This window comes from Sprattus sprattus (assembly GCF_963457725.1).
Source record: "Sprattus sprattus genome assembly, chromosome: 20".
NCBI lineage: Eukaryota > Metazoa > Chordata > Actinopteri > Clupeiformes > Clupeidae > Sprattus > Sprattus sprattus.
The window spans coordinates 3227501-3240618 of NC_137918.1; the positions used below are offsets into that span (position 1 = coordinate 3227501).

A 13118-nucleotide genomic window follows, 5' to 3' on the forward strand; every position below is an offset into this window, starting at 1 on the left:
CAAAGCAATGGAGAAAAACTGTAATGTTAGCATGCAGCATTACTAATCTATTACTATTAGCATGCAACTGCCAGCATTACTAATATATAACTGTTGGCACACAATGGCCAGCACTACTAATGCATTACTGGTAAACAACAATCCCACTGTTACTAATGCATTACTGTTAGAAAACAATCCCAGTGTCATTGATGCATTACTGATAGACAACAATCCCAGCGTAACTAATGCATTACTGCTAGTCGACAATCCCAGTGTTACTGAGACATTATTAGTGTTGCTCATTGGTCCGTGGCCGTGTTGTCCTTGACCTTTAACCCCTCCTGTAGACGGGGCGTCTCTCCTCTACACGTCCATGAAGGAGAGTAAGAACCTGGACGTCCTCTACAAGTACCTGGTGCACCGCCTCTACGGCTTCCCCTTCAACATGGCCGCCCAGGTGGTTGAGAGGGACGCCGTCTTCATGTGAGTCACCCAGTGTCTCTCCTCGTCTCTTAGAGGCGCTGATTTCCTGTTTTCCCCTTTCTTGACCGCCTTGTTGTCAATCCTATTCCATGCTAATATATGAGTATATACAGATAAGTTATATTCCTGACTGTGGAAGACTGCTGCCTGTCCAAACAGTCACACAAATGTGTATTAACAGATTCAAGTTAAATTTAATTTAGAAATAAGGAAATAAACAAGAAATAAGTCAAATCCCTGGCTGTGGGAGAATGCTGCCTGTCCAAACAGCTATGGCTGTGAGTCAGTCCTCATGACTGGTACAGCTGGCAGACTCCACCAGCAGATGGATGACACACACAGCAGTCTGTCAGGTTGAATTTCATCCGTCACTGAATGGGTTGAATAGTAATGATTAATGCTTCTGGGAGTGCTGTCATTGTCAGTGTTCTTATTTAGATTTACAATATTAAATATCTCATATTAAAACCATTATCAGTGGCCTTATTTAGATTTACAATATTAAATATCTAATATTAAAACCATTATCAGTGGCCTTATTTAGATTTACAATATTAAATATCTCATTAAAATCATAACCAGTGGCCCCTCGCAGGCTCCATGTGTACCTTGTGATCTGCATGTCTGATGAGGTCCAATCTAAAAGCACACGGCAAGTAACGACATTGTAAAGAACTAAGCCAGACAAACCCCTCATATGTGCTATGGGTCACACTGTGATTGGATCTCAGGCTAGTGGACACCTCAGCACGCGGTGTGTTTACTACAGTGTGTGTGTTTTCACACTTTGGTCACTTCGTTCTGCATTCCTAGAACTGAACTGAAATCAAAAATCAAACTGAAAGACAAAATACAATAAAAACAAATGAAAATTTAAAAAACATGCTAATACCTGTTAATGGTGTCCAGTCCAGCAGGGTGGGACAACGAGAAGAAGATCTCCATCCTGCACGAGAACTTCCAGACGCTGAAAGTAGACGACGTGTTTGAGGAGGCCATCGTGAAGCCACCCGTGAGAAAGGTAATGGGTGGTTGGTTGGGGGCAGCTCTATGTAAGGGATAATGTATTGAACGCCGGTCATTATCGGGAAAATAAGCCCCGACAGGGCGAACAGCACCCCGACTCGAAGCGGAAGTTACCGGACTACTTGCCGAGTGCTACGAAAGACGTGAATCAGAGGCAAAAAGGCCACTTTCCTTGACAGCGGTCATTAATGCATAGCAACGGTCAATTATCGGAAAATAATTGACCGCAGAACGTTGGGAAGCCCCATTCAAGTGAATGGAGCATTCTACAGCATTAAGAAGAGCCGTGTAATAAAAAACTGTAATGCCTCTTGGATAAAGAAAAGGGGGGGGGGAGCTCTCTAAAGCTCTGATGCCTCTCCGATAGGGGAGGAAGGTGGGGGGGGGGAGGGGTAGGCACTCTGTAGCTCTGATGGCAGACACTATAATGTTAACCTCTCACAGAAAGAAAAAGGGATGATGACTGATGTCTTGCTCACAAAAAGACAGTCAGTGGTCTACGTCCGAAGGGGTGATTTTGTGACGTGACGGTGTTGAAACCATGATTTCTCTTGTCATCTTTTGTTTCGTCAGTTTGTCCACGAGAAGGAGGTTTTGGCTGAAGACGACCAGGTGTTTCTGGTGAAACTACAGGTGTGTGTGTGTGTGTGTGTGTGTGTGTGTGTGTGTGTGTGTGTGTGTGTGTGTGTGTGTGTGTGTGTGTGTGTGTGTGTGTGTGTGTGTGTGTGTGTGTGTGTGTGTGTGTGTGTGTGTGTGTGTGTGTGTGTGTGTGTGTGTGTGTGTGAGAAAGTGTGAAAGTAACAACACTGGTGTTTATTTTTTCAGTCCCTGATGGCAAAGCAACCACCTGTCACAGCTGGCAGACCAGTGGTGAGTCTCCGCCCCTCTCTCTTGCTCTCTCTCTCTTGCTTTCTCTCTCTCCCTCTCTCTGCCCCTCTCCCTCTCTCTCTGTCTCTCTCCCCTCTCCCTCTCTCTCTGTCGCTCTCTCTTTCTGTCTCTTTCTCTCTTGTCTCTCTCTTGTCTCTCCCTTTCTCCCTCGCCCTCTCTCTCTATAAGTAATGAGATATCTCAGTACCGGGGGGAATTCTGATAGTGTTGTTTTTGTGTGTGTGTGTTTTTAGGACCCCACCAACAGAGCCCCCTCTGGCTCACCGCGGACCAGCAACCGTTCTGCGGCGGCTAACGTGGCTAACGTCATGCCCATGCAATCAGGTACCAAGAAGATCGATCCCAACATGAAAGGTGTGTATGAGACCGACCCCCTGAGGATTACAGGCCTTCCCTCTTTTCTTCTCTCTCTCCCTTCCTCTTTCTATCCTTTTCCTTTCTCTCTCTCTTTCTTTGTCTTTCTCTCTCCCACACTCTTCTCTGCCTTCCCTCCCAGTCTTTCTTTCATTCATTCTTTTTCTCTCTCTCTCATCATGCACTCAATTATTCTTCCTCTTTTCCGTCTTTCTCTCTCTCACTCTTTCTCTCTCACTCGCTCTCTCTTTCTTCTTTCATCCCGTTCTCTCCTCTTCTTGCCTCCTGCCTGTACTCCTCACGGTGTCAGCCATCCTTTCTGCCTGGGATCAGATCAGATCAGATTTCTTTATTGTGTAAAATTAACTCTGGCTTTCTGTCCTCTCTCCCGATTGGCTCCTGACGCCAGTCTCCACTCCTCGTGCGTGTGCGTGTGCGTGTGCGTGTGCGTGTGCGTGTGCGTGCGCGTGCGTGTGTATTTTAGATGAATACAATGTGCTGACATTGTGTGTGTGTGTTTTAGGGGGCCAGACCAGTGAGGGGGTGCTGGCTAACTTCTTTAACAGTCTGCTCACTAAGAAGGCGGGGGCACCTGGACCAGGTGGGCAACCAGCCACAGGCAGCAGCACACCTGGCACAGTCAGGAAGTCAGGTATGAACTCGTTCTTACTCACTCTCTTACACACACTCTCTCTCACTCACTCACTCACTCACTCACTCACTCACTCACTCACTAACTCATACTCTCACTCACTCATACTCTCACTCACTCATACTCTCACTCACTCACTCACTCACTCACTCACTCACTCACTCACTCACTCACTCACTCACTCACTCACTCACTCACTCACTCACTCACACTCTCACTCACTCACACTCTTTCACACTCTCTCACACTCAATCACACTCTTTCACACTCTCTCACTTACACTCACATGTGTACGAATACATGCATACCGCCACAAAGACACACAGACCGACACAAAGACACACAGACACAGACATATGTAGGGTCTAATGTGCGTGTGCTGATTCTGGAGTTCACTAACGGTTCTGATGTGGCTGTGTTTTGGTTCTGTAGGTTCTAAACTGGGACTGACAGATGTACAGGCTGAACTAGATCGGATCTCCAGCAAATCAGAACTGGACTCCGCCAACTCCGACACGCCCCCTGCAGAAAACGACCAATCATGAGAAGGGGGTGGGATACACATATCATGCTCCGCCTCCTGCTTCTCTGCTCTCCACTCACCCGGTCCTGTCCCTCCCATTGTCCCGCCCCCATCCAAGCCCCTCCCCCTTACACACCTGCGCTTGTGCTTTCAGACAACCAACAGCTGCATGCTGTAAGAAGGGCCTCTCTCTACCACACACACTATACACACACACACACACACACACACACACCGGACACACACCGGACACACACACACACACCACACTACAAACACACACATCCACACACATCCACACACATACTCTATCCACACACACACACACACATACACACACACTTTCTTTGTGGCCTGTTAGTTTCTCTATGTGTACCGGTAATTGACTTGAGAGGGGAGGGGTATGCTTAGGTGCTGGAGCAGCAGAGGAGTAGATAGTCCTTCTCATGTGTAGAGTGTAGATCTCCAGAGTTAGTTACTCATCTCATCTTCTCTGCTTCCTGAAGCGTACAGGGGGGCCAAGGATGGGGGGGAGGGGTGGTCTGATCCCCGTGCGGTCCCACCCAAGAACATAAAAAAAAGGGAATTTGGCCTCAGAATCCACAGGGAGGAGGGGGTCATTGTGAGACCCCTGCAGTGTGTGTGTGTGTGTGTGTGGGGGGGGGGGGGGGGGTGTACGAGAGAGAGAGGGAGAGTGTGTATGTGTGTCACAGTTGATAATGTAGAACTGCTCACACACACACACACACACACACACACACACACACGTTGTGTCACTCCCATATACAATCATTTGGGTTCTTTCTCATTTTTTTTTTCACATGAATGCCACTGGTGATGAGTTCAGACAGAAATTGTTTCAGCTCGAACTTCTTGCTTTTTCTAATTTATGTGTTGTAGTCAGTTTTCTGAAGCTGTGTCTCTGGGGACAGGTCAAAGGTTGAAGGTCAGATGTGGCAGGAGGCTGCATAGCACAGGGGAGGAAATGAATCTGATGGAGGCGTTCGCGTTTAAAAAAATAATTAAAAATAAATAAATATTCCTATTTTCTCGTTGAGCCCCCGGACGGTTGTGCACGTGAAGAGGTCATCACAGGGAGCCGTGAAAACGCCCAACCTGCCCCTGTCTGTGATTCTCCCCTGTTGCAGAGGTCAAGGGTTGAAAGTCAAAGGTCATGTTAGGTGAAAGGAACTCAGTGTTGAAACCGGTTCTAGGTGGTCCTCAGAGAGCCTCTAACTAACACACACACACCACGCGGTTGTCAGGGTGAACTGTTAAGATCTAGTGGCCATCTGTTAAGATCGAGTGCCCAGTCAAGATCATGTTAAGATCTGGTGCCCAGTATCTGCAGATCTGGGCGAGCTGTAGTGTAGAATCAAGTCTGCTAGCCTGCTGTTCTTCACACAGTCACCCAGACAGAATCGACTCTTGTCACTGTAATAACATGTGTAAGGGGGGGGCAGGTGTGCGTGTGTATGTGTATATGAAAGTGTGTGTGTGCGCGTGTGAGCGTGTGCGCGTGTGAGCGTGTGCGCGCCTGCGTGAGTGTATATGTGTGAGTGTGTCTGCATTTGTGAGTAAGTGTGAGTGAGTGTGTGTGTGTGTGAGGGGAAGAGTAGACATGTACAGATAATGTTACAGTAAATGCTAGACATTAGTTGCAGAAGTGGTGAGGTGGAGAGGGGTGCAGTCATGTGTCACTCCAGGAGAATGTACAGTCATCATCATTGTCAAACTTGAAAAAACTAAAAGAACAAAAAAAATAAAACTGAAAACACGGTCCTGTAATTTCTCACTCTGTAGTGATGTTTGTATGGATCAGGTTTGTTGTCATTCAATTAAAGGTGTATTTATTGGAAGAAAAGCATTTCGTCTCTTGTTCCTCTATATGTACACTGAAACATTTCCAATAGCAACAAGATCATAGACTTCATCAAATCATCTTTTAAATAACAGTTGTATTCATGAATATACCTTAATTATTTAAGAACAATAAGTTATGTTACATGATGGAATAGGATTATAATTATTTATGAACAATAAGTTCTACTACATGATGGAATAAGATGGTAATTATTTATGAACAATAAGTTCTACTACATGATCGAATAAGATGGTCATTATTTATAAACAATAAGTTCTTTTACATGATGGAATAGGATGGTGACTATTGCTTTATATTCTATTTTTCTAGGATGAGTCAGTCAGCAAATGAACAAATAATTGGGTTTATTTTAAACATCAAGCCAGCTGTTAATGTCATTAACTGCTGCACGTCATGTTTAAGCCATGACACATCTTTCCTAATCATCATCGTTTCAACATCATAAACTGGTTAACAGCTGCAGATTTCCATCAGCAAACTTGTCATTCTGAGTTGATGACATGATGGATAGCATCATTTAGTAGCTGACGCTCTGCCGGTGTGTGTTAATGAGCCAATCTGATTGGATGACTTGATCCACAGCATCAGCAGGAAGTTGTGAGTGAACTTCCTGTTCCCTGAAACATGATGAAACCACTCTTCACAGAAAGGGGAAGGTGGAGAAGCGGCCGACCTCATCACACCTCAGCTAAACAGAGGGAAGATAGAGGAATCACTTGTTGTGTGTACATGCGTGTGAGAGAGAGGAGGTTGTGTCACACACACGCGGCACATCGGAGGACAACAGTATTTATTTTTAGAAACTGCATTCCCTCATAAAGACCTGTGTGTGTGTGTGTGTGTGTGTTTGTTTGTGTGTGAATTCCCTCATAAAAACCTGTGTGTGTGTGTTGTGTGTGTGTGTGTGTTTGTTTGTGTGTGCATTCCCTCATAAAAACCTGTGTGTGTGTTGTGTGTGTGTGTGTGTTTGTTTGTGTGTGCATTCCCTCATAAAAACCTCTCTCTTGCCTATGTACACCATTAACAGGATTAGTACATTTATTCAGGTTCAGTTTCAGCCAGATGAGATGGGGTATTGTGTGTCATTTTAATAGTTTGTTAATAATTGTTTACTGAAAGTTACTGTTAATCACAAGCTTAAATGAAAGTGGAAATATTTCCATTGGGGTGTTGATCAGATGTGTTGACTGTATGACAGGCTTACCATTGATGTGGGGGGACAGCTTGGAGTGAACAGGCTGGAAGGATACCGCCACGCTTGCTGCGATCAGGAAAGACACAACCAGACCCAGTATCTGTGTGATGAGATAGATAGAGGAGAGAGAAGAGAACAGCTCAGAAGACTGGGAAGGTGTTGTGGTGGAGTTAATCCACACCTTGACACTGCTTGAAAATGATCTACAGGTGATAACAACACTGTCAGGGGTTCCGAGAACACACTCTCATGGGTTCCACACTCGGAGAACACACTGATGCAAATGTAACCCTGAATGCTGCTGTATGGCACTCTCGATAGAAGCATTTGCTAAATGCAAGGAGTTACCGCTGTCTTTTTACAGAAGGTATGTTTGAAAATGTGTTAGTAAGGTATGTACGTATGTTTCCAAAGAGTACAGCTTTTGCTTACTCCAACTCCAACTCCACCTCAATTTACAACACACTGCAAAAGAGGAAGAGCGGTTCCCTGGAGAGTCTGGGTGTGTGTGTGTGTGTAACTTACTGAAGCGGCCACAAGCACGGGCACGTCATGACTTCTCACCGCGGCGGCAAAAGATATGGGAAAGACACACAGTAGTGCGACTGTATCTAAACCAAACTCCTGACACACACACACACACACACACACACACACACACACACACACACACAAACACAAACACAAACACGATATAATTTAATTTATGAAAGTGCTATATTCTGTTCATGAAACTGTTCATGAGACCGTCGAAAAGAAACAAAGTCAAGTTATATGTCTTAAACTGGAGAAAAGCCATAATCAAGACCACCCTTTTCATATGAACATGATATTACACCCCTCCCTTCTGTGCTCCTGAAGCAATGTGTTGGTTGGCTGGGATTGTTTGGACTCGTCAGAGCCACTATGTTTGATTCCCATTCTCTTAGCTATACTAATGACACTTATTTGAAAGTTAGACACATGGTGTTGAGAGACAGGACTACTACTACTAGGCCACATTAAACCCAACTACTAGGCCACATTAAACCCAACACTTCATCATACTACTTCTACTGCTACTACTATTATCTATTTGTATTGTACCGTCAGACTCCAGTTGATGCAGGGAACTCTTTTTGGCAGCCCAAGGGCAGTGATGATGAGGAAGAGGAAGAACGCGATGAAGACTCCGAGGGTGATGGCCTGGAAGAAGTTATAGACATGCTGCACGGTGAACCAAGAGGTGTGGATGAGTAGGAACGCCGCCAGGAGTAACACCTGCAGCCCCGCGGCACAGTGGAGAGACAGAGGTCAGAGGTCAGAGGTCAAGCCTGAGGGCACTACAGCGCTTCAGTAACACACTCATTGTGAATCAAAAGACTCAATCATTCAATCAATCAAACTTTGTACGGCGAATTTCATACAGTATCAATAGTATCAAGCAGCCAGGCACAGAGAAGACAGAACTCAAGCCTGAGGTCACTACAGTGCTTCAGTAACACATTGGTGATTGTGTGTGAAAAGATTAGAAACATTTTACATTTACTCATTTAGCAGACGCTTTTATCCAAAGCAACTTACAAGGATGTACATACATTTTACATCTACACTGATGGCACACTGCACATCAGGAGCAATTAGGGAATCAGTGTCTTGCTCAAGGACGCTCCGACAGTGAGGAATCGAACTAGCAACCTTCTGATTACTAAAAGACTTCTCTACCTGCTGTACCACTGTCGTCCCATTTTAAATACTTAGTGTACTTACCAGCTGGGTGATCTTCAGTATGCCCTGGACAGATCTCGGATATTTCAGATTTAAAACTCCTTCAGTCTCCATCTTAGGATGGTAGCCAAAGAATAGTACTTCTTTGTGACTGTCAGTGATGAGGTCAGGGGTGAGTGTTCGATGTCTAAAGTGAAGTGGCCAGTGGTTACCAGCAGCACTGCTGTCAGAGGAAAGGAGCGGCCTGACTATCTATGGTCTGTATATCTATGGTCAGGAAGGCACAAACGCCCACAGAGTGACTGAGGAACATGTCTGCAAGGTTTCCCGAAAGCCATTTCTCACCTCTTAGTCAGATATAAAATAACCCAACGCAGTTATTATGCAATTCACTTTTTTTTTTTTTGAGGAACAATCCTGGAAGTAACCAAATTCAAAAATGCTTAGTGAAGTACTGTAGCAAGTGCAAGTAATAATAAAAATAATGAGAATTTATTTTATTTTTCATTCAGAAGAATCTCAGAGGGCCAACATAGTAGAAACTAATTATAATAATACAATAAAATAAAATAAGACTAGTTAACATAAGTATAATAGAAAACTTAGTGACAGTGATTTATCACAAGGCCAGAAATGCCTACCTGAATAAAAATGTTTTAGGTCCAGCTTTAAAGGAGTCCAGCGTCTGCGTTGCCCTAAGGTGGTCAGGGAGGCTGTTCCATAAGCGTGGCGCTGCCAGGCAAAAGGCCCAGTCGCCCATGGTGCGGAGCTTGGTGTTGGGGACGCAGAGGGGCGAGCTGTTTGAAGATCTTAGGGTGAAGGGGGAGGTTTGGGGAGTAATTAATCCTTGCAGGTAGGGAGTTGCATGCCCATTTATGCATGTATGGGTGAGTATTAGGACTTTGTGGTCAATCCGGAAAGAGACAGGGAGCCAGTGTTATTGGTGTTATGTGCTCATATTTCCGGACCTTCATCAGAATCCTGGCAAGTACATTACAAAAGCCCCCCCCGCACCCCCCCACACACAAAGCGCATATAAACAACACAAATAAGGCCAGAATAATTTCATCAATAATTGATATAGAGATGAATGTATTTATACATTCAGTCTGTTAGATTTAGTTTAAATACATTAGTCATATGCAATCACAGCAAGGTCCATTCTGTCAATATGCATCTAAGGCCTCACAGACGGGCATCAGGCCTGTTCCCCAACCATTTGGACCCTGAGACATCAAATAGCTATTGTCCAGGGTCAGGAAGGAAAGACAGCAGGAGATCAATGGTTGCCAGGACCCCAGACAGACATTTAATTAACTTAGACTTAATTGGGTAAGACCAAATAAGGTAACTTCCTACTTTCATTTATGGACACACCTTTATTGTTTGCATGTTAATTATGTACTATAAGGGCCACAACCCTCCGTAATGTCATTGAAAGAATTCTATCGTTTACCGCGACTTACGAGTTGATTGTGTGATGCGTTGGAATAAAGTATTATAAGCTATACATCTTTCCCGAGTTTCCTGACTCTCTGCAACCGAACCTTGGATTAAGGATAACAGAACCAGCTTACTTCTTCAAGTCCCATTGTTCCAAAATTAGCTGAATTTGGTGGTGTTCATGAAAGTCATAGCCTGATTCTCCATACACACACTGATACACACACACACACACACACACACACACACACACACACACACACACACACACACACACACACACACACACACACTCACAAGCACACACACACACAAGCACACACACACACAACCACACACACACACACACACAAAGCTCTAACAGACTGGCATATTACATAGGTTGACAGGAGTCGATCATCAGCTCAATGCCGACAACCTCAGTGCCACTGTAGATACCGGGCACAGTTGCTGTGTGCACAGCTCCGCACTCATAGGTCTTCTGCAGGGAGGCGTTGAAGGGGATGGTTGCCGAGTACAGCGTCCCAGTCATCCACACCTCACACGAGAGCTGGGGAGGGACGAAAACAGTCCCAGACAGAGTGTGATTGACCTCCTCACTCACAGAGTTACCCACGATGCCTCTGGGCCAGGGGCGCAGATAGGTTTTTGAAACTGGGGGGGACGATTCTAGCCCAGCACCCCCCCCCCCCCCCCCCCAGGGGGCGCTATTACACTCAGCCATGACATAACCCATCAAACGTAATTGCCCATCATTGCAAGAAAATAAAGCGTATTGGTACTACTGCTTCTAATCAGCCACCAAGCATGCTGCATGGCGTATGCAAAAACGGTTTTATTTAAACATGAATTGACTTGAAGCACACAGATTCTTTAAGCAAACCAAATGAGCAGGCTGTAAACACACACAAACACGAACAGCAAAGCCTATATACAAATATCAAATTGTAAATAAGTACTCTACATGACTTCAAAAGCTTCAAAATAATAAAATATATGTAATTTTGTGTAGTCATTTTTGTCTAAATGGTTAGTAATGCCTACAAAGATCGATTCTGGACTCAAAATAATTTACTGTGTCTGGCAAGATAACAAGCCAACTCATTAAAATTCAATGGAGGCTCAATAGGTGGCTATACTAAACGCCAACACTGATTCACCTTAAATTGAATACATTGCGCCAGTCTAAATTATTTTAGATTAACCACGTCCAGTTCAGCTAATATCAGTCACGATATCTGACTAAGTGTTAGTAATTAAAATTACTGTTCATAGTAAATTGATCACGTTAGCGCCACTGCAGTGGCATTTGTCTAGCTCTAAAGTTCGTTTTTTCTCATGATTCAACCTGTAACAACTTACACGCACCATTAGGCTTGGCATTGGTACAATCAAATAGGCCTACTGTACACATTTCCGAAAGACCCCCGACAACTCCAGAAAGTTGCAATTGCCGAAAAATGGATAATAAATAATGAATGTCGAGTGCCCCTTCCCCCTTGGGAAATTGGCACCTCTCTTCACGCTATTCTCAATGACCGTCTCTTCTCTTTTTTTCTTCCACGGCGACATTACTCTGAACAGACAACCAAAAGAATGCAAAGTGGGTTTGTATGGCTTCATCATGCATGTGTCGGTTGGTTGTGGGATCCTGAATTAAGAGCTGTCCCACTGATGCCTCTGGGTAACAATGGAAACCAGGCTCGAGACGTAAACGCCAGAGAGACCGGTTACTTTTAGATTAGAATCTCTGACGACGCAGGCAGCCTGCCCAGCTCAACAAAATGATTGTCCGTCTTTGATCTGACTGTTTTATGAGAGTTGTTGCAAAGCAGTAAATTAGAACTAGTCTTTTGGTTTTCTGTGAGTTTAGCCTAATGCAAAGACAGAACGCATTCTTTTTTTCAAATAAAAGTGAGGGGGACGGATTGAGGGTCATCCGAATGTGTGTACGTCAGAACCCCCCTGACGTACACGCTATCTGCGCCCATGCTCTGGGCGTGCTGTTGGTTGGAGTGATGCCTGAGCGGATGGCGGGTATTTGGGCCGTAAGGGAGGTGGAGATGACGAGGCGTTTAGAGGCGATAGTCTCCCAGGTCCCATGAAGTTCTGTCTGCCCCTTCAGCGCCACCTGGTGGTCCGGAGGAGAGTAGTCGTCATTTGTGACGATTGTTTTGGAGATCCTCAGAGTCTTGGCTGAAAGGATCTGGATTTGCTGCATGTCGTACTCGACGTCTGAGAGACGCTCCCTGTATTTGCCCGGATTCACAGTGAGGATTTCCCCTATATTTTCCCCTTGCCGCAGCCTGACACGCCTCGTCGTTTTCCTTGGCGGGAAAAGCAGGTAAGAAACCACGCCCTCCTCACCGCGGAAGATGTAACCGTCAGCTTTTGAGCTGTGGCTCACGATCACAGCATTGGGTGGGGCTTCTCCATATCCAAAATACTCAACGAAGACCCACTTCAGCAGCTCCAGGTTGTGGTCGTTCACCAGCAGGTCAAACTCGTCTCCGATGCTCCAGTCTAACTTGTCGGAGGGAGTGAAGCAGTGGGGGCCAGGGTGGGGTTGTAGTAGCCGACCACAAACTCAGTGCGGTGCGCTGGCGAGCAAATGTAGTCTGTGCGGTTCCCAAGGCGATTGAACGCTCACTGCCCACCTGGGCAAGCTGCCAGGCCATCTGACCCACCCGAGGTGGACGTTGTCTCCGTAGGTGGGTCTAGTGGGGACTGGGGAAAAAAGTCGCTCCAGGCTCCCCTTAAGTGACGCAAGCTCTGTTGAAAGGGAACCAACGGTCAGTTTGTTTTTGTCAGATGGTGTGTAGTGTATTCAGTCTGGTGCTTTTATGGTTCTGGATCATTCCGTGTACTCACCATGTTTTGCTTTTGTGAGTATCGTCTGCCAAAGGTCACTGATCTCAGGTACACCTGTGGAGAAATCCAGCAACAGCCCAACACAGAGGAGAAGCACGGAGCACCGCAT

General features: G+C 45.4%; 1 protein-coding gene and 1 pseudogene across 2 annotated transcripts in view; one reads left to right on the plus strand and one right to left on the minus strand.

Moving 5' to 3' along the window:
- Nucleotides 1–4409, plus strand: part of dync1li1 (dynein, cytoplasmic 1, light intermediate chain 1) — an 11098-nt gene extending 6689 nt beyond the window's left edge. Inside the window, exons 7-13 of the mRNA XM_080858802.1 lie at nt 330–465; nt 1375–1486; nt 2065–2124; nt 2317–2361; nt 2613–2703; nt 3257–3385; nt 3818–4409. Coding sequence (XP_080714928.1) covers nt 330–465; nt 1375–1486; nt 2065–2124; nt 2317–2361; nt 2613–2703; nt 3257–3385; nt 3818–3930 — 686 coding nt within the window. The 3' untranslated portion in view covers nt 3931–4409. The remainder of the gene's footprint in view (nt 1–329; nt 466–1374; nt 1487–2064; nt 2125–2316; nt 2362–2612; nt 2704–3256; nt 3386–3817) is intronic.
- Nucleotides 4410–10511: 6102 nt separating this feature from the next.
- Nucleotides 10512–13118, minus strand: LOC308381812 (natterin-4-like; annotated as a pseudogene). Its single transcript has 3 exons — nt 13010–13118; nt 12115–12910; nt 10512–10761 (listed from the first exon to the last, which is right to left on the minus strand). The product of its transcript is annotated as a natterin-4-like (transcript).